Consider the following 22,164-nt stretch of genomic DNA (forward strand, 5'->3'; position numbering starts at 1 on the left):
CAAGTGAGCATTTTTTGAGCGTCCTGCGCCACTGCGTAAAACCCTTTGCAGAGGACAGACACCAAGTCCATTTTTTTTTTTTTTACGGTCTATGGATAAAACGAGATCACGGTTGGTCAGGGAATTAAACTTAATGCTGATGGGGGGAAAAAATCTCCTAATTAGTACTTGATCACACCATTTCTTCAGAGGGTTGTGTTTTTTTTTGTGTGTGTGTTGGTGGTGGGGGGTGGGGGGTGGGGGGGCAAGCGTGTGTGCGCGTGTGTGTGTTTTGGGACCTTGTCAGCAGACTGGGCCACAAGGGCCCCTGTGGTAATGTGTGTATTAAATGATTAGTGTGTTAGTTAGCATAACGGCCCTTCAGCAGCGTTTAATCACTCTCAGGGGTGGGCGGCCTCACAGGAGGTAGATGGGAGGGGGCAGAAGAAGGGGGGAGGAGGGGTGAAAAGAGAGGAGAGGGATTTAAATGGAGGAGAGGATGGCACTGTTGGTAGAGTGAGGGAGGGAGTGAATGATCTGAAAAGAGAATATTGAAAGACGAGGGAAAAGAGTGACTGAGCGTGACAGAGGGCAAGAATTCAACAGAAACATAATCCAGCACAGCTCACACACTCAGCAGAGAGAGATACAATCTTTACAAGGCCTGAACGTCTTGTTAATGTCAGCACTTGGCCCATCATCTGGAACAACTCCCATAAACAGCTATTAATAACAATGTAAAATGGATGAGGATAAAGGAGGGCCCTGCCTCAGCCTTGACAACACTGTTGTTGTTGATAATTGTGGTGTTATATTGTCGTTGTTGTCATGTGGGGAGGGGCTCGACTGGGGCAGCCGGTTATGAATTGTTCTGAACGCTGTGTGTATGTGTGTGTGTGTGTGTGTGTAGACTCTTCGGTACAGATGTTGTCATGACCGACAGACCAGTGACTGATTGACTTACAGGCTGAATGGCTCAGATATTGCTTGTGCTGGAAGGAGATCAAAGTGCTGGTAGACACAGGTTTTCCCTGGCGTGGTGTTGGTGTTGTGGTTCTGTTCTGTGCCCCTGCTGCCGCAACATGCCAGCCAAGTTCAGCTAAGGCGAGGAGGGATGGCCTGCAGCATGCCAGATCCGTCAAGGAGGTTGCTGTCTAATCAGAAAACAGCTCCTGTCCTTATATGAATGATGCTGATGATAGTAATGACACTAACAGTAATGATAAGGATGATAATATGTGCAGTACATCTCTTAAGAAACTTACAAAGCTGTGTGTTTGTGTTGCAGAAAGAACTAGACGCCACCGCCACACAGCTTGCCAACAGACAGGACGAGAGTGAACAGTCCAGGAAGAAACTGATCGACCTGAGCCGCGAGTTCAAGAAGAACACACCAGAGGTGAGAAAATCAGACATTCGCACACACGACCACGCATACATCCCTCTGTCCTTTTATGACTATCATAGTTTGCCTCTGCGTTTCTCTGTATCTCTGTCTTCTTCATAAATCTAGCCGTGATTATTTACTGAGAAAGCAAGGGAGGAGTAGACGGCGCAGAGATGCGGGCTTAGCTCCCAAAAATAGTCTCTCCATTAGTTTCCCTGAAATCCTAAAGAGACAAAACAGAAAACCCCTCAGGAGTTTGTATTATCTGACCTAGTTTTTTATGCGTGTAGAAAGTGTGGTCTGTGTGTGTGAGTGTGCGAGTGAGGGAGAGAGAGAGAGCGAGACAGAGAAAGAGGGAGGGGGAGAAAGAGAGTGTGACAACACTACTAAGTGGGATCAGGAGGGAATTCTGTCCTGTTCCTGTGTTCCCATCACTCCTCCTGGGAATATTTGTTTCATCTCTGTTACCAAGGCAACACATTTTAAACCACACAGCGAAAACAAAGTATTGTTGTGTTATTATTGGTAATGTCACCATGGTGAATTATTGATGGTTGTATGAATTATGTATGAATGGAGTAGACCGTGGATAGAAAATTGTCAACTCTCCATGGAGTAGACAGTAGGCCTATTATATTTACCACAGGATGAGGATTTTGACTATTGACTTTAGGATGTAGCCCACCCGGTGTAGAGGAATATACACCAGAGAAAACGGTACTAGCATACGAAAGACACTTAATTTCACTTTACCCTACACATTCATCTCTAATCTCATTCCCAAGTAGAACCGCATACCTAGCAACACACACTGGGAGGCAAGGAGGCTGGTGCATTCATGACTAGACACACACACACACTCACACACACACAGAGGTGGAGAGACACACATACAGAGGCAGAGAGAGACACACACACAAAAAAAACATGCAGAGAAGCAGAAGCACACACAGACACACAAACACACAGAGGCAGATAGCCTAGATCACAGAACAGGACACACACATTCATCAATGTAACAAGGCTGTGATTTAGGAAGGCTCCTCTGGCGTCTGTGTGGCCCCTGGCATCTCCCTGGTATGTGGAGGAGGAATCTGAGCCAGGCCAGACGAGCGACAGGATTCATTACAGGGCTGTAACGAGCTCAATAGGAATCAGCACTAAAACTCCCCAACGATTGTAAGCGTACAAGCGTTAAGACTGCGTTCCAGAGAGTTTCGTTCGTAGCGTTTGATGGCCCGCGCGTGACAAAACGCCCTGCGCGTCCTCTGTGTGTTTGCAGAGCTGTGTTTGTGTCTTGTGCGTGGCTGTGTGTGGTTGACCAGCCTATAGAGCATGCTGTCAGCTCTCTGTGGTCCAGACCAGTCAGCGGAGATCACAGTCACATCAGATCAGACTGCATTAGGCTGAGCGGGAGTCCGTCTCTGATCCATTATTCAACAACCAGGAGACCGGCCCACGTTGACTGTGTCTAGTCTACTGAGCTGTACTCAGCGTGAACCGCACTCATGGTCTGCATAATAACACACACACACACACAGGCTTTTGTAGCATTTTGAAAGTAGTGCAAAGAAATGCAGCGTGAAAACAAAGTTTTCATAATTCATTAGGACTGACACACTGCTGAATTTTTTTTTTGAGAATGCTTCCTAGGTCTGAATTATTCATCCAGTTCTTAATTTCCTTTTAGTTAGTAAGGACTCCTCTACTAGTTATAGAGGGGAGGGTGGGAATGGTTGTAAAATGTCCCAAAGATTACTGGCCAGAGGCAATGGTAGTAAAACAACTTTGTGTGTGTGTGGGTGTGTGTGTCTGCGCGCATGCACATACACACGTTTGTGTTTAGCTGCGGGGCAGACAGACAGCGAATGGGAGTTCCATACTCCCTGGAGGATTCCTCGGGCTGGCCTGTCTGCTGTCTGCCGGCAGCTCACACACCAGCCATCCATCTCCCACTGCCTGCCCCCCTCCAGTCCCCTCAACACACACACACACACACACACACACACAGATTGTCCACGGTGTCTGTGTGCATTGTTATGTTATATGGTCATAAATCTTTGGAAGTGGAGGGGGGAGGGGAGGTGGTGCTCTGGAGAGTGGACCGAAGGGGTTTAGAGCTCGGGTGTTTAGCAAAGGAGGGGCTAGCCTCTACATGTTATTTGTATGTGTTTTGCTTCTGTGTGTTCAGTGTGTATTCTTGAGTGTGTGTGTGTGTGTGTGTGTGTGTGTGTGTGTGTGTGTGTGTGTGTGTGTGTGTGTGTGTGTGTGTGTGTGTGTGTGTGCTCGTCAAGGTTACTATAGTATTTAGTCCCCCTAAAATTAAGACTACAAAAATAGGATAAACATTTTAGTAAACTCAAATAACATTAAAAATGAAGTGTGGTTTAAAAAAAAAAAAGGCTGAAGCTACAAGCTCAAAACAAATTCAATGAAATTAAACAAAAGTATATATGTATTTTTCACTGAAGCCAAAATGAGAATGGAATACTATAGAAGTGAACTAGTGAAATGAAAAAGGCCTATCAAGACTTTAACACACTAATACACACAAACAGCACATTCTGCTTGCCTGAAACTAAGCAAGTAAAAAAAAATTGACTGAACTGCAACTAAGCAAGTTAAAAAATAAATAAAATGAAACCTTTTGCCAAAAACAGAAACTAGCTCAGGTCATCTAAACACCAACTGAAATGAAGCTGAATTCAGAAATGGGAAATAAAATACAAACAAAAACTATTGCAAATCATGAAACCGATACTGACATCACCCTGGTGTGCGTGGGTGCTTTATGTGCATGCTGATCATGTATGTGTGTGAGAAAGGGAGAGCCAGAGCAGGGGGGGTGGAGGGGTGAGGGGGGGGTGGGGGGTCATTATCTCCAGCAGGGGAATATTGAATTGGCCCAGACAAACAGCCACAACGACCCCTGATGAGGTAACAATGGAGCGGGGTCAGCGAGGTCATGACCTGTCCTCAGCCCCAGACAAGCGGCCTGTCTGGACCAGCCTGGGATTAGGCCGGCCCCAGACACTGGTCCCAGGTCAGTTTAGGATGCATGGCCTCTGTAACATCGGTTGGGATCAAGTATGAAAGGCTTTCAGAAGGAGGTTTCTAAAAGGTGCAGAGTCTCACAAGCACACATCTGTCGTTGCCCTACTTCACATCTTCATTAGGCAGTTGTGTTGTGTGCGTGTCTGTTGTGTGTTGTGTGTTGTGTGTGTGTGTGTGTGTGTGTGTCCAGGAACCGTGCAGATCCAGTGTGCCTGTACAGAATGTCCTATTCTGCTGTGCTTTTTTGCAGTACGCTCCAGTTCAGTTTGTCAGGATGTAGGCTCAGCTAACAGTGTGGTGATTTGCATGTTCCCCCGATACATTCTCGACTGGCTATCTAATCTGAAAGCGCTGACTTGTACTGGAAAGTCATGCAATGGGACTTACGGGATGAAAAGCATTTGCTTTATCTTAAAAAAAAAAAAAAACATGGTGCATGGAGACGATTTGCATTAACTGTAGGCCTACGCTGTGGCTCATTCACTCTCTCACTGTCTCACACGCACTAGTGCTGCCTCTGGGTAGCCCAGGTGGTGCTGCACCTGTTCTTATGAGGAACACAGTCCCTCAGAGCTCCTCAGGGTACAAACCTGGCCCTCCTCCCCTACCCTCATGTTCATCACTCACTCACGCACCACTCATTATTCATTAGAAGTGGCAAGTTTGGTTGCAACTGGACTGTTTTCAGTGTTTTGTTTTCTTTATCACAATATAGCCTACTACTAAGAAGGCAATAACTAGGCATTGGCTTACCCATGTACCTACTACTCTTGGCCAGTGGATGAATATAGTTGATTGTATATATACAGTATGGAATGGTTGACTTTCATTCTAAGTCTACAAAAAGACAAAGGTGAGGCTTAGACAAATGGATAGTATATTGCAGGTAAATTGAGAGGGTGACAACTTAATCTCCCTTTTTTTCAACTAAGTGTTAACTGTTTAAAAAAGGGAAAAAGAAAATGTAATTCCTGAATCCTGGCAACCTACTCCTCTTTCTATCCGGTTTTTTTTTTCACATTACCGACTTGTTTATAGCCCTGTTAAAATAATAAAAATAAAGTCTAAAAAATAAATATATATATATATATATATATATAGCCTACTACTATGAAATTATGTGAAACTCTGTAAATTGTCGATGTTTCTCCACAGCACTGCCACAAAGACCAAAATTCCTGTATATTAATTGTTCTTTTGGGATTAAAGTGATTCTGTTCGTGATTGTGATTTCTGTAACACCCTAACCTCTTCCCTCTCTGTTTTTTTTTTTTTAGGATTTTCGGAAACAGGTTGCCCCCTTGCTCAAGAGCTTCCAAGGAGAGGTGAGTGTGTTATTGTGTGTGTATGTGTGTGTGTGTGTGTGTGTGTGTGTGGGTGAGTGAGTGTATATTGACATAGTGATAGAAACACATGCTCAAACACAGCATTCAAACAATGCAGTTTCAAAGCCTACTTGACATTCATTGACTGTTCACGCTACCCCTCTCCGTACCCTTCACTTCTCTGCTCTTTCCGCTTTCGTCTTTCCTCTTAAATCATCTCCCCTTCCTCCTCACTCCCCTCTCTCGTCTCCCATCCCTCTCCTCTCCCCTCTTTACTCCCCCATCTCCTGTCCTCTCTCTCGCCACTATCTCATTTCCCCTCTTTCCTCTCTCTCTTTCTTCGCTCTGCTCTGCTCTTGATTTTCTGTCCTATTCATGATGTCCTGTAGCCCGGGGGTGTGTTTAAATTGCATCCTGCAAAAAAAGGCACCACAAAACCCAGGCTCTAGCCAGTCACAACTCACCGAATGCTATTTCCTCAGACTTCACTTGGCTGCATGGGGTTATTTGTTGTTTTTTGTTGATAAGATGCATCATAAGCCTATTTTGTTCATTATTGGCACAGTTATTTGCTTTCAATTGAATATTGTGCTTGCCGTTTTCATGTACCTTGACCTTGGGGAGGTGATTTTGTGTGTGTGTGTGTGTGTGTGTGTGTGTATTATATCATACTCCCACCTCTCCCCATATCTCCTCCTCCATCATTTTGGCCTATTTTCATCATGACTCCTGCTTTCTGGCAGCCATACATTCCCAGTTCACTCCCTCCCATATGTGAAAGTCAGACGGCGGGCATGGAAGCGGCTGGTTTAGACTGGGGCGTTATTTGGGGTTGGAGTGGGTGGACATCCAACCCAACAATATCACTAACCCCAGCACACACACACACACACACACACACACACACACACACACAAAATCATCTCAATAGATAGTGACAGGGCTGCTTTGCCACTGGCCATAGAATATTACAGTTTAACACTGGGTTAGTTTCCATATTCTTGTGTTAGAGCAGCGACCACAGCCAGTGGTTATGTAAAAATGCTGTAATTTATAGTGGTTCCACCATGTTCTGCTGATGATCCACAGTCTATTTAGAGAATAGAAACGGTTGCAATATAATTGGGGCTTTGTCAGCTGTTTCCACCGTTCTCATGTTGACACACCTCGACGCGCGCGCACACCAAAGCACACTGAGGCGCATAGTGGGTGGTCGCGGAACTGAGAAAGACATTATCTTATGATTATTGAGATAATACCGTACACCCGCGCCATTCTTAGGGCAGCCCATCAATCAAACGACTATTCTGTGTGGTTGCATGCCACAACACGAGTAGCTCTGAGAAGGCGTAATTTTAGCCTGGCTTTGTTTGCTTACCCCTCGATCCTTTGATCAAGGACAAGACAGCACTATAAACCACAGGGTATTCCCGTCGAAGTTCTTGGGTAACTCATCCATAAGTAGTTTAACCAGGAGCTTGAATCTTTGCTAAGTGAATGTGGAACTCAGGCAGAACAATAAAAAGTTTTGGCCCAGGAACTTGGAGGTCTTGATACTCTGTTTAATCTTTGTCATTGAAAGGTGGATGTCCTCGGGTCATAATTATTACCAATAATACCAGGGCCTTACTTTGGTAAACGGGTTATATGTGTGTGTCTGTGTGTGTGTGTGTGTGTGTGTGTGTGTGTGTGTTTGTGTGTGTATGTTGCTCGCTCAGTGTTCCTTGTTGGTCCATCGATCAGATAAGCTTTTCCATTATCCAAGGCTTCAGTCTCTGCTTCCCATAGCCTCCCCTTATCAGACTCCACTGGGGCCACACACACACACACGCATGCACGCACGCAGGTCAGCCTGATGCCCTTCACACACCATGGGTAGATAGGGGAGCGAGGCGGTGCTGAGTGATGGTGGCACAAGGTGCTGACGTATGTATGTATGTGTTTGCGTGTGTGTGTGTGTCAGGGATACCTTTTGCAATTGCAAGCACTTCTCATCGGTAACCTACTGATACTGGTGAAGTATCATTTGTGTCACCTCATTTGTATTGCTTGGCCTGGGTGTGTGTGTATATGTGTGTGTGTGTGTGTGTGAGGGGCTTGTAATAGCAGTTGTCATTGGGTTCGGTTGAAAGAGCTGCGGTTGGGAACAGCAGGGTTGTATTTGTAGATCCTGGGTGGTCTTCTAATGGCTCTGGTCCTGCAGTTAACCTGCCTCTAACTGTAGGGTGTGTCCTACATTAAATGTCTATTTCCTGCCTCCCATGTTGGGCTATATAAAGCTGCTGTACCACTGACCTTGGCCCAGTCATTCTACAGTCACGCAGCTGGCTTTCTTCACTGCCATCGGCAGATCACTTTTGCATTAGTGTGCATGTGTGTGCGTGTGTGTTTGATCTCTGTGTTAAGAGAATGAGTGTGCTGCTGCGTTAACATTATTAGTGGTCATACTCTGAACCATCGATCATATCCCCCTCCAACGGTATCTCACACACACACACACACAGACGAACACTAGTGGACAGGTTTGGTGTTGGTGTGTGAGAGGTATTAGTAGCCAGCATCAGTAATCCCACATTAGTGGCCGTGCAGTTGGGGATCCTGGCCGCTCAATGTCACACAGCACATGAAGAGGGTAAAGTATGTGATACAGAATGATGTGAGAATGAGATATAGTGATAGTGGCGTAGTGTGTGTGTGAGAGCAAGAGAGAAACCCTGTGCATGCCAAAGAGGCATGAGATGGTGTCAGAGTGCATGACAGAGAAACATGCATGTGAGGGAGAGAGACGCTGAAAAGGATTGAGGGGGAGAAAAACTGAGTGAGAGAATGTGGAAGTGACAAGACGGAGAATTCGAGAGAGACGGGGAGAGAGAAATAGAGAAAGAAAGGAAAAAAATGAGGGAGGGGTGCTGGCACCAGCCTACTCAGGGCCAGATGTTTTGCGGCTAAAAAACTAGAGATGAATCAAAGCCATGTGAAGAGATTTATTAGGTTCCCATAGGAGCCCAGGCAGTATTACATGTAGCCTGCTCTGTTTACAGTGGCAAGAACCCCTAAACCACCCATCAACTACACTACTGGCTTGGCTGGGAATGTGAAGACTTTATATTTGGACTTATATAGGCTTTTGTCTTTATTCCCTTTCTCTCAGTAAATGTGCTGGAGGAGTGGGAAGAGACACACAAGGCTGTTTAGTCTGAGTGCTAGAGCCAGAGTAGTCAGCTGTAGCTCTGCCCAGCACAGTAGCACCATCTGAATGTCTTTATTTGGCATCTGTTTTCTCGACTTAGACTTGATTTCAATTGCATTTGGCCTACTCTGTCTACAGCTCATATTTGAGTGTGAGAGAGAGACTATGTGTGTGTTTGTCGCTTAATGTTTTAGCATTGACAACCGTCTAAAACTTCTCCAGTATGATTTTAGGATTAATCTCTTATAGATCCATTCTAATGCTGTCCATTTCAATAATATCGGTGATGGAATGCATGCCGTGCCCTCTTGTGTTAATGGCTGCATCCAGTAATGGATCCACACTGTATTGCTGCTAAGAGCTGACTGAATAATCTGCCCCTGCTGTGGCTGGAAAGACTGAGCCAGCTGTTTAATGATGTCAGCGTGCTGGAGGGAAACGAGCACACACGTACACACAGACACACACACAGACCGACCCACGGACTCAGACACACTCACTCGAGGACAGACGGACGCGGACACGCACGGGCACGCGCCAAACGAAACGCATCCGTCATCGGCTGAACAGCTGAACTGACTTCACGGGAAGGAAACACCAACTCAGCCACTGTCAAGACAGCCACGATCGCATGCAACATACCGACGCATAGTGAGGATAGATAGATATGTACTCTGTGTCTCTTTCTGCGAGAATTGATGGGCCTGCCTTTGAGTGTATGGATGTGACATTCAGATCTGAGGTGGTGTAACTGACAATTACCATTCTCTTTCTTCTCCTTTCTCCCTTCAGATCGATGCCTTGAGTAAGAGAAGTAAAGAAGCAGAGGCCGCCTTCTTGAACGTGTACAAGAAATTAATCGATGTCCCAGGTAAGACTGTGTATAATGTGTGTGCATAGTGTGGAATCTAGTGTGTGTGTGTGTCTGTGTGTGTGTATATGTGTGCGTTCGTTCAGACACCTCCCCAGTCCAAAGACCCAAGCTTGTGATCAGAAGACTTCCTTATCTATGCAGACAGCACCAACAGGGGAAGAGAAAAAGCGTGACACCGTCCCTCTGGTGCTCCTTCACTGTGCATCCAGGCGTGCGCGATGCCTTAATATGTCCCCACGAGAACTCATCCCCGCCGGTGTAGCCTTTAGAGGGTCTTAGCAGAAGGTGCGTCCTGATATGGATGACAAGCGCGCCCACGATTGGCTGCTGCGAAGCGCACACATGAGCAGTCACGTTCGGCACATTGGGGGAGAGGAAGGACACACACAGTACACAATGGCACAGAACACACACAGACACAGTGATACTGGTTGGAGGTTTTCAGCTGTATCGGAGCCCTGGAGAGCTGTATATGTAGGAATGAGAGAGGAGTTGAGTTCATCTATAGCGTAAGGAGGTCATCATATTCCCATATGGATAGACCTACAGTAATATCTTTGGATTGTACTGCTCCCAATAAGTCAGCGCCAGCTCTGACGGGGCTATTCTTAACTTGCAGCGAGACAATGATGTAATGCCTGATGCACACACGCACACAGACACAGACACACACCAGTCTGACTAATGCAGCAGTCTTGAAAGAGGAAACAGTGTGTTTTGTTCTGTCTTCTATCAGCTGAAGGCCTGGTTAGTCAGCCCAGTGTGCTCTGCTTTAGATTAAAGGTGTCTGGCGGGAGCGTTCAGCACCAGTGGCCCACAAGTCAAACTGCTTTTAACAGGCTGTATAGTTGATTTGGAGGGGGCCAATGTGAAGGACAAAGGTTTGATAAGACGGAGAGAAAGTTGATTTTCAAGGGCACTGAGGCAGATAGCAGTCCAAATCCAGGGCATGCAGTTATGTTCCTTGTGTGTGTGTGTGTGTGTGTGTGTGTCTTTGTGCTTGGGTGCGTGTGTGTGAGTGTGTGTGTAAGTGCATGCTTGCGTGTTTGCGTGGATGTATGCGTGTGTGTGTGTGTGTGTGTGTGTGTGTGTGTGTGTGTGTCAGAGCTCAGCGCTGCATGGTGTGTCACCTTGACAGCACAAAATCAGCATGAAATTCCCCAATCGTTCTCTGCTGATCTCTCATTAGCATAGTTAAGATATCTAACTGCGTCAGACATGACAAACACACACACACACACACACACACACACACACACACACACAGCCCTTACCCCCAGCTGTAAGCTGTCAGTTCCTCTTATCTGTACAACACACACACATAAACACACACACAAACTGCTCTTTTAGCTGGCATGCTGATGAGCGTCGCCTGCGTCTCTTGGCTGCCTGTCACCAGTCTGCCACCCATGAGCACCAATCAGATGTGATTGGCCTGACTGACAGGGCTCTCTTCATCACAGTGACAGTTAACCCTGCTGTGTGTTCATGGAGATGCTGCTAGAACGCCTCTAGAAAGTTCTTTCTACCTTCGATCTCCGTTTCTTTAATGTCTCATTTATTTCTCGCATTGCCTATTTTACAGGTCCACTTTCTCCTGTCGATTCCAGTGTTCCTCTTTTTTTTCTTGCTTTCAGGCTGCATCGCAGTAAACAATTTTAGTGATCACAGTCTAGTACTCTCTGTTGTTTATGTCTGTCTCATCTTTGTTTTTGCATTCTCTCTCTGTGTCTCCGTATCACTCACCCAATACTCTTGCTGTCTCAGCAGTTGACGTATTATACTGTTCTGCCCTACAAAACCAAAGAGCAGTAATTGCGTGCTTAGAGAAGCAAAGGAAAATGACTTCAAAGTTTATCTCCTACCCCGACAATAGTATTGTTGATACAAAGGCTGGTAGTATATCATTTAATAGCATTTATGGAGAAAGTTTTGTTGATATAGAATCTGAACACTAGCCATGCAGTGTTCTGTGCTCTAAGCTGCTATGTTATAGCAACTGAATCGTAGTTCTGTCGTTTTCTGGTTTTACACTAACTCTTTGTCTGTGTCTTTGGTTGTCTGACCCCTCAGTGATTGTGCATGTAACTCACCGTATCATAATAATGTTAATAATGTGATATTTTATTGATCCCTGCTGCGATCAGTAAATCTCCACAGGGAGGTCAGAGGTCAGGGACAGCTCCAGAACAGCGCTCCTGGAGCTGGTAGGGAGTCATTGCCATGGTCAAGGTGTGTGAGTGTTAATGTGGTGTGTTGTTTCTGGCAGACCCTGTACCTGTGTTGGAGCTGGCTCAGCAGCTGCAGCTGAAGCTCCAGAGGATGCATGACATTGAGACAGAGAACACCAAACTTCGAGAGACACTGGAGGACTACAACAAAGAGTTTGCTGAGGTCAAAAACCAAGGTCAGAGACGGGGACATACAGATGCACTCATTTTGGGTTTTCCTGGCTTTCAGAGAGGCCTAGGTGTGGGGCTGCACGATTAGTCATACATAACACAATTAATGATTGTGTAGTTAGGCAATATTGGAATTATATTTTCCTGGTGTGGTATATCAAGCGCTTCTATTACCTGTGAACAATCATAACCTTTGAATTCGCAACGTGCACCTATGTATGTGACCAAAATTAAAATTAAAATGTAGAAGCAGGCAGACTATCTTTGGAAAACGTAGCAACAGGCAAAGTGTTAGAGAGGAAAATCCTTTTCTCGAATCTAAACATGAAAACGTTTAAGTTGATCGCCGTCTGTCATTTGGAGATACTTTGGTTTTAAAGTAGATGATGACATAATTGGCACAGTTTCTGTGCAAATTTTAGGGCCTTGGGGATATAGCTACACCCCAAAGTAATAAAGTAGTAAATATGTATTATTTAAATTTTGTACATATCACAAGGACTACAATAAGAAAAAGACAGTAAGAGTGAAAACAAGATTTTCTAGCTGCTGCTACTGAGAAGTGCTGTACTGTTAAAAATGAAAGTATAGGCCTATGTTAAGAGTAAAAATGTGTACAAGTGAAAATGTATGTTAAGGTGTGCAATAAAGTGTAGCAAAAAAAAAAGTAATTAGGATTTAATAATCACGATCACAGTATTTACCAAAATAATCTGGATTATCATTTTTTCCATAATCGCGCAGCCCTACTCGGGTGGTAACATCACCAGTATGTTTGCATGGTGATGGGATGTTGAAGAGTGTTTAAAAACAGTGAACTTTAAAGAGCAAACATAAGGTCATTGGAACCAATTTAGAAGCCCTTTTCAAAGGAACAGGCCGCGTTAGAACATATTTTAATGCCTCATGCATATTTTCTAATAGGTGTTCAGGGGAAAAAAAACACACGAGGCACAGTTTCATGAATAAAAAACGACAGGCTACCTCGAGGTAAAGAAAGATGGAAAAAGTGACAAAGGCAGAGAGACAAGTGAGAAGGAGTAATAAAAATGGTGTAATATCGGCGGAAAAAGAAGGGTGAGTGAGCGAGCGGGGAATGTTTTGGAATCCCCCCTTCTTCAGCGAGAGTTAATTGGAACAGCTCGATAGCGGCAGGGTTCCATTCTGCCATTGATTTTCCTGTTCCCTCATCCTTTATCCCTCCTTCCTGCCTCAATAGATGGGGGATATTTAAACCCCAAAACACACTGTGGAACTCCCACTCCTGTTAAACACACACACGCACACACACACCCCCGCCCGCACACGTGCACACGCGCGCACGCACACACATACAAAGAGTGCAGGGGCCATTGATCCCCGCAACCTAAATGTTTAAAGTTCAGTTAAGCAGTTAAGGGGTAAGAGGGCTCTGAGGGGACTCTCCTCTATTGATTATGTGTCAGAGCAGTGAGACTGGAGTTTAAATCACACACACATACACACATGCACACACACACACACCCGCATACACACATACACACACACATACACACACACACAAAGTGCTAAGAGCCCTCAGTCAAAGGCAGCAAGCAGCAGTGCTCTTTATCTTTGTCTCACTCACTTATATCTTTCTCCCAGATACACACACACACACACACACACACACACAGGCCTATTTATTACCCCAGTTATGTGTTAGATTTATTTCAGGCTGCCCCATACAGAGCTCAGCCGTCAGCAGGTTATGGGGTTTCAGCACTAATGCAGTCCTAATGAATACAGCATATCTGCTGTTGGTGAATGTTGAATATTCTATACCAGTCGTGGATGTAAAGATTAGGCAGGAGCCACCGGGGGCTGCGGCCTTCGTCTGTGCTGACAGAGGAAGAATGCGGGATATGAAACACTGTTCCTTTTGAAAAAGGTCAATGACCCGTTCAAAAGCATTATCGTCATCATTACCATTTATCATTTCTAGGAAACCGGTGTTTTTTTTCCCCCTATATTTTGCAGTTTCTTAATCTTTTTCCTCTTCCCTCTGTACTTCTGTATGTCTCTGCTTTACCTTTGTCCAGAGGTGACCATTAAGTCCTTGAAGGAGAAGATCCGTGAGTACGAGCAGTCTCTGAAGAACCAAGCTGAGAACCTGGCCCAAGAGAAACAGCTGCAGCTACACAACGACTATGCAGAGAAGGAGAGGTACTGTATGTTTTTGTGTTTGTGTGCGTGTGTGTGTGTTTGTGTGTGTGGGTGTGTGTATGTGTGCTGCTGAAGCTGTGTTTCAAGTAATAATCTGTGCATTATTTTGCCATTTGAAACCTTTGGGCCATTTCGCCCTCAGGCAGAACTGCTGTGATGTTAATTTCTTAGGTTAGTAGTTTTGGCTTTGTATAGCAGGGCTATTCATGACTTAAGTAATTCCTTGTTGACTTGGGAATTTGTCTACTAATTAAATGATCAATTTAATCAACAAATAAACAATTATTGCTTTCCCCACTGTTACTGTCCTCCTGCAAATGAATGCAGGAATGGAAAATGACCTTTAGAAAGGACAGTGCCAGCATTTTTGTCATGTGGGTGCTTGTCGTTCTTGCCTTGATGGGAATCAACGCCTCAGACTGTTATTTGCTATCTTCATCAAGATATTTTGCAGCCATTTTGTTCTGAACCACTGCTGCCATAGGCCTCCACTGTGTCTGAAAGTATAGCCGAGGCATCTTGAAATCCCCAAAATAACCACATTTACAAAAAAAAGCTGCTTAAATATCAGGTGTCGCTTTTTTTTGAGAAATTCCTTTATTGTGCCAAAATAGAGCACCTAAGGAAGAGCCTGCTCCTCTTCAAACCCATTTTCAAGGGATTTTGAAGTGTCTACATTTTCAGATACACTGGAAGTCTGTGACAATAATGAATGAGCACAAAATGGCTTCCGGATATTTCAGTATGAGGAAAAAGGATGCAGACCACTGAACTGATGTATTAACTCCTATCAAGGCTAGAATGGCCTAAGACTCACATGTAAATAACACTGAAGCTGTCCTTTCCCAGGAAGTAACTCATTCAACATAAAGAAAATTCAACTAATTGACTAAGATCAGTGTCCTCGGTAACTATTGGCTGGTTTATGAGCCAGTGAAGCAGTTTATATGATCAAAAAGACTAAACCTAAACTCATTTTAAGAATCTTACTTGTAAATATTTTTCATCAACTTTGACAAGTTTTAGGATATCCAAAAGGTTTTATCACTGATGTTTGAATCTTTAAGAAATTGTCTGCAGTTTTGTTTACAGTTGCATCAGACTTGGCTTTGGTTTCCAAGATAAACGTCTCAGATGGTGCACTGTTGATAGCACCACCATTGCTAACAAATGCTATCGGGCGTTGCTGCTGATTTCTCACAAACTGCACTGCTGTCACTAAAACACTCTGAAAGAAGGCTAGCTCTGTGATCAATATGATAAAAATCCCGAGCCTGTACTTTAAACTGATTAATGATAGTATCTGTGTTGTTTATCAAATGCACATATCAGAGCTAATATTTTCCCCACTACCAATCTCATTACAGTATGTAATGTCCAACTATGTTAAAGCTCATTGCCCCTTTCAGACATACAGTAGAAGATCAATTGTCCGACCGTATTTCCTGTACGTCAGTGTTTTATAGGCCCCTTCCTGTCTGCAGAGGGCTGACTTCCTGTGTCTGAGAGGGGCAGTAAATGGATGGCACCTCTGATGCATTTTATCCTGGAAGGAGTGAGGGAAGGAGGGAGAGAGAGAGATGAAAGGATGAAGCAGAGGGCAGAAAAATAGAGATGACAGGAGAGACAGATTGGCGGAGAAGGGGGGCATCAAAGAGTGCCATAAAGACCGTCTTTGTGCGAGATTATTGATGTTTTTACACGCAGTGGCAATTTCTCAGCAGAGCCCAACTTTTTATATGCTAAGAATGAATCTATTTTATCCTTGTGGTTTATCTTGCCCCCTCCCCCTCTCTCTCACTCACCCTTGCTCTCGTTCTCGCTCGTTCTCTCTCGCTCTCTCTCTCTCTCTTCCCCCGGGTGCAGAGTGCCCCAGTGGCCAGACATTCCTGCCTAATAGGGCTGCTTAATGAGGAGTGGGTTGTGTTGGGAGGATTTTAGAGGGGAAAACACTTCAGAAATGGTGGGAAAATAGAGAATAGTTGCAGTTGCCACAGAGTATGAACCTAAGATTTACTGACTCAATATCTCTATCTGTGACTTTCTGCTCCCTGCTGTCTTTTCCTCGCCATCTGTCTGTCTCTGTAGGAAACTCCAGGAGAGCCAGGACTCCATGTCCTCAAGGTTGGAGGAGGCTGAACACAAGGCCCAGTCCCTACAGACAGGTACCTGTCTGTTCAGTTGTTATAGACCAGCATACCATTATAACAGCTCAGATAAAATGCCAGCCTTATCACTGGATATTAAGTGGTGATGTAGATGTAGATGCAGAATGTACTAGCTTTGAAAAGTATTGTTCATAATTACATATTACGCAGTATTCCAAGGTTCTTGTTTTGAAGGCCAACTCTGTAAGGGCAGTGAGTGAAACTCAGAATAGACACTCACATTTTTTTTTCTGTTTCACAGCACTTGAAACAACTCAGGCAGAGCTCTTTGATTTGAAGACCAAGTATGACGAGGAGTCCACAGCAAAGTATGTGTCTTCCCGCTGATATGTGTGTGTGTGTGTGGGTGGGTGACTTCTCCCCCCTGGCTCTCCCATAGCCTGCTTCTGACATAATCATCCTGTTTAGTGAATCTGCTTCCCTGGAAACCCCCCCTCCCCCCACAGCTGGATTGTCTCCCACAACATTAAACAGCCTCCAAATCCCAGCATTACCCACACACTGTAAATACTGACAGAGATTGTGCTGCTTTCTACAGTGAGCCACAGTGAGCACCAAAATAGTGGAGAATATTTTTTCCGGTGTAGGTTAAACCTCTCTGTGATCGTCAGGGTCATGACAGAGAAGTTAGGTTGATGAGGGTGACTTTGAGATTTGAGACTTAAAGCCACACTGGCGTCAGACTGGACCTTTGAGATAATGTAGCTTCAATTACTTGAGCTGGGGGCATCTATCATTATTGATCTATGGTGGTGTGCGAGGATGAGAACAGAAGCTTTTTCATGTCGGCACTCCACACTGTAAAGTGGCACTCGGCGACATTCACACTCCTCCTTCCCTCAGATCCCCAGGGTCAGCAGTAAGAACCAGAACCATGCTAGCATCCACAACCACAACAGAACCCTTTTCACATTCCTGAAGGAGAAAACAAGGCCTTTCATGGAACTTTATTGGTGATAGATGTACTTGACTACAAAAACAGATTGCAGTAACCCTGAAACATGAAGAACCCTTGTTTCTATGCTTAAACTGTGGAAGGACATCATCCTGGCCCTAGTGTCAGGATGGCCTGCACCCTGTATGTACAAAGTATGGTTGAGCATCAACTTGGCTCTTAAGGTTTTCCCCCAACCCATTCACTATACCCCAAACTCACTGTGTCTCTCCATTAACAGAGTTGTTAAATTGATTGGCTGTTAGAAACAGATCGATCCCTTTTTCTCTCTTCCTCACGATACTTTTTTTTCTTTTTTCTCTTTTCTGCCTCGCTCACTCCTGCTTTATTTGTGTTTGTGTGCATATGTATGTGTGAGTAAGAGGAAAGGCCACAGGAAGATCTTGCATGCAGTGTAATGGCACTAATCGATCGGTTTCATAGCCCCCCCCCCCCCTTCACTCTCTTTCTCCATTACTATATTACCCTGCTCCTCTGCTTTCTCTCTTTTCTTTACACTTACTCCTTCTTCACTTTTTCCTTCCTTGTCTGTTCCTTTTAAGTCAAAGAAAAATTGAATTTTAAAAAGACACATATAGTAGGCCCCCATTCGCTTACAGAAGCTAATAAACACATGCCTGCCCACATACACACACATGCGCTCACACACACACACACACTCACTCGCTCACTCACTCGTGAGCCTGAGGCAGTCAGGGTCCTTGACTATGTGGCGTGCTGTGATCTGAAATTTTAATGCAACGCTTTAAAGCACACACAAACCCTCCCTAACCCTGCACCCTCCCAGTCCTTGGAGTCCTTCCCCCGTTTACTGCTTGGCTGAGCAAATCGCCAGTGTTTGGCTGAACACGACTTTAACCCTTTGACTGCATATATTTTGGCACTACGAAACACAAACACATACATATCATCCACTTTTTCACACACACACACACACACACACACACACACACAACGCGCACACACGCTCGCACTCAACTTTAGTTTCCACTAAGGAGGACATTGCGTGACAAATCCCCCATCCTCTTGCTGCATTTGGGTAATCTGCCTTTTAAAACACACACTAACACACACTCACACACACACACACACACCCATACACACACTCCGAGAGAATTTGGTCGATGTTGCAGTGCCTGGGGTGTGTGAGCTTCGGAGGGGGCGGGCCTGCAGATGTAGCGTAGCCCCCGCTCTGTGCAGGCGCTGCGAGGGTCTGGCTGGGCGCGTTTTACCCGTTTAGTCCCTGTTAAAGATTAATGATATATTGATCCCCAACCCCGCAGGATGCTGTGTGTGTGTGTGTGTGTGCACTTGTGTTTGTGTGTGTGTGTGTGTGTGTAGCCTTATCTGTGCACAAAAGCATGATACCATTTTGAGAGAGCCATTTAATTGCTGATAATTAGACAACACAGTCAATAGGCTTTTCCTTTCCTGTGTCCATCTCAAACACACACACACACACACACAAAATGGTACATGAGACACACACAGGCACACTCACACACTCACAGCTAGGTCCTTTTTAAGCCTCCTTGAAATCCCTAAGGTAACATGCTGTGAAAACGCAATGTGGAGAAAGCTAAGGAAAGAAAAGGAATGGAGTGATGAAAGCTAGAGGGCAGAAAGCAAGCCGGGGGCTGGAGGCTAGAGCGAGGAAGAGGGGATAAGAGTGTGATAGAGGAGGGAAATGAAAATCTAAATCAGGGGAATATCCTGCTGGCACCGAGGACAGAGGCCGAGGAAGAGAGGGTGAAAGATGAGAGAGAGGAGGTGGAAGGAAAAAAGATGAAAGGAGCAAAGTGGAGGGCGATGGGAAGAAAAGGGTTGAAGGGAAAGGATCGAGGCAGGGAGAGGGTGGAAAAGAAAAGGAGCGGTTGAGTGAGGAGCGAGAGAGAAGATGATAAGAGATGAAAAGGCCTGTCTGAGATGGAGGAAGTACAGTAGGGGCTTAGAGGCTGTGGGCTTGTTTCAGAAGTCCTACAGTACTCACTGATGTCACTGGGTGCACCCATTGGCTTTCATGGTACAAAAGAGCGTGTGTGCGCGTGTGTGTGTGTGCGCGCGTGTGAGTCTGTGTGTGTGCGTGTGAGTCTGTGTGTGTGCGCGCGCGTGTGAGTCGGTGTGTGTGTGTGTGTTTTCTAATGCAGCTGTGCATGTGCTCTCTGGCTCCTCCCTGTGGCTGCTCTACGGAGGTTTGTGGATCAGTTTCGCTGGTGTAAAATAAGGCTTTACCATTATGAAGGAGCCCTCCTTTACTGTTGTGTGGTTGATGAATTAATTCTACTGGGTGCATCGGCTGGTCAGGGGCAGTTACTGCCCTGCCCAGCGACTGACTAACTGTATCAGGATATGCAGAAAATCCCTCGCCTGTGATCTGCTTTGGCCCCCAGCCTCTAGCTTTGCCTTTATAATTCCCAAATACAGCCAAATCCAAAGGTTATTTAAGAAGACTTTGTACATCTGTACTTTGATTAAATGATCACATTTGGAGCGGGAGCGGCGGTGTATTTGGGTTGCATTACTACCCATAAACGCTCTCCATTACAAGCTTTTCTGGCTTGTTGGCTCTCCGACCTTACATGTGTGTGTTTGTGTGCACATTTGAGTGTGCATGTGTGTCCCGCACACTATAGCTTAAGACAGGATAAAAGCTAGTGAGGTAGTGTACTATTATGTTGCTTAAATGCATACTAGATCCTTTTAACTGTTGGGGAAAGAATAAAAGCAGAGAGTGAAAAGCTCTCCCACCCACATCTGATTCTTTTTGCTGCATTGCCTGTGGCACAATGTTGACCTAATATCAACTGTGTCTGTTTTGTTAAACACATTCAAATCAGTAGTGCTCAAGCCTATGGGACATAGAATACTCTTATTTTTCATACTGTGACACACACATACAAAAGCGTGGGTTATTGAGTTCACTATCAAAAGATTACTGTGAAATCAAAAGGTCCTAATGGACACATCATTGCACATATGCTCTCACATATTTGCACTCAATGGCATCCAATCGCTTTATCAGTATTTGAAGTAATGTCTTAAACAAACATGCATGCACGCACATGCTGCATTTTTGCCCTTTTTTGCATTTAACACACCACCCATGTAGTTTTGTCGCATTTTAAGTGAAGCTTTTCCATTGTAATCTATTATTGTCACCATATTAAATTCTCCCTCACACAGTCATGTGCATGCTATATTCATCTTAATGTGCGCACACACAAATAATTAACTAATAGGGCATCATAATTTAGGCAATTAAACAGTTCATGCCGTATAGGCTATAACCTGTAATTTGATATGAGTGCAATTAACAATTTTTTACATTCAGTGTGTATGCGTTCTGTGTTCTGTGTTGCCTTTCCCTCATAGTTATTTCCACATCTCTATCAGTCTGTGCAGACAAATGATAGGTAGATCTATCAGCCATGAAAGAGGGTTATTAAACTATTTTTCCCAAGTCCAATAAGAGGGGTATTATGGGGATGTGTCCCTGCTGTCTGACCTCTAGCAAGTGAGAGGTGAACCATGGCCCCCATCCAGACCATTAGTCAGACACAATCACACAGCTTCATAGCAGATTAGTCTGCTGTATTAGGACTTAGAGCTCTATTAGTGTAATCCCTCTGTTTTAGTGTGGCCTGGGCTTAGGGGCTTACATGTGCACACCCACACACATACACACACACATGCACACTTAAATACATGTATGCACGCACACATACAAGCTGCTTGGGTTATGGAGTTCACAATCAATGGATTAAGGTGAAATTTAGACAGCAGCTTAATGGACACGGCATTGGCATACTCCAAATGTGTACTCTATGAACACACAAGCATGCACACACACACACACACACACACACACACACTTTGGGAATCTTTCACATTTACATCTTCCCTGTTACTGATTTGTGTGCTGTATTATAGTGTCTGTTAAGCATTGTCACAAACTCTATCCCGTCTTTCTGTATAGTAACTGTATGTTTCCTCCTCAGGGCCGATGAGATTGAGATGGTGATGACAGACCTGGAAAGAGCCAATCAGGTAACGCCCTACCACTCACACTCCTCAGTGTGCATTTTCACACAGCATTGTCCAGACTTTGCATCACGTTTGGCTTTAGCCAGTTTTAAAGGCAGTACCAAGTTTTATGGTTAACATTGATGACATTTTTTACTAAGAAAGCAGTGAAACTGTGTTCTTTGGCCATAAATATAATCAGTGGCAGAGATATTATTCATGTTTGAAATAAAAGCATGTTACAAAAAATATATACTGGTACAGGTAAATGCTGATTAAATCTAAATATTGTTATCCATACAGAGAATCAGTGAAGTGTAGCTTGCATTAACAAAGAATGGCTTGATTATCACTGTTAGGGCTGCTATTTGCTTTACATGTTCATTAGACACCTACTCAGCCCTTCCAGCTGAACTAGCCCCCCCAGTGCGCCCCCTGCCCTTGAGTTGTAAATATTCCTGTGGTATCTGTTAATGTCATTGTTGTTAACTTTCATTATTAGCCCAAGAGTATGATTTGTGGCTGAAGGGGTAGCATAGGCATGTAATGTTAATATTGGCCTAGAGGTTAGTGCTCCGACTATAATGCCACACACACACACACACTATTCACACTTCTGATTT

The 22,164-nt window shown here is 44.6% G+C and overlaps 1 protein-coding gene across 4 annotated transcripts in view; it reads left to right on the forward strand.

The window, feature by feature from the left end:
- Window positions 1–22,164, forward strand: part of cux1b (cut-like homeobox 1b) — a 59,687-nt gene that overhangs the window by 15,624 nt on the left and 21,899 nt on the right. For all 4 annotated transcript variants that reach the window (XM_071894208.2, XM_071894209.2, XM_071894207.2 and 1 more), the window contains exons 2-9: window positions 1,268–1,378; window positions 5,698–5,745; window positions 9,728–9,806; window positions 12,079–12,216; window positions 14,272–14,395; window positions 16,484–16,560; window positions 16,805–16,871; window positions 21,517–21,565. In XM_071894208.2, the coding sequence (XP_071750309.1) occupies window positions 1,268–1,378; window positions 5,698–5,745; window positions 9,728–9,806; window positions 12,079–12,216; window positions 14,272–14,395; window positions 16,484–16,560; window positions 16,805–16,871; window positions 21,517–21,565 (693 nt within the window). The remainder of the gene's footprint in view (window positions 1–1,267; window positions 1,379–5,697; window positions 5,746–9,727; window positions 9,807–12,078; window positions 12,217–14,271; window positions 14,396–16,483; window positions 16,561–16,804; window positions 16,872–21,516; window positions 21,566–22,164) is intronic.

This window comes from Centroberyx gerrardi, chromosome 6 (genome assembly GCF_048128805.1).
Source record: "Centroberyx gerrardi isolate f3 chromosome 6, fCenGer3.hap1.cur.20231027, whole genome shotgun sequence".
Taxonomy (NCBI): Eukaryota; Metazoa; Chordata; class Actinopteri; order Beryciformes; family Berycidae; genus Centroberyx; species Centroberyx gerrardi.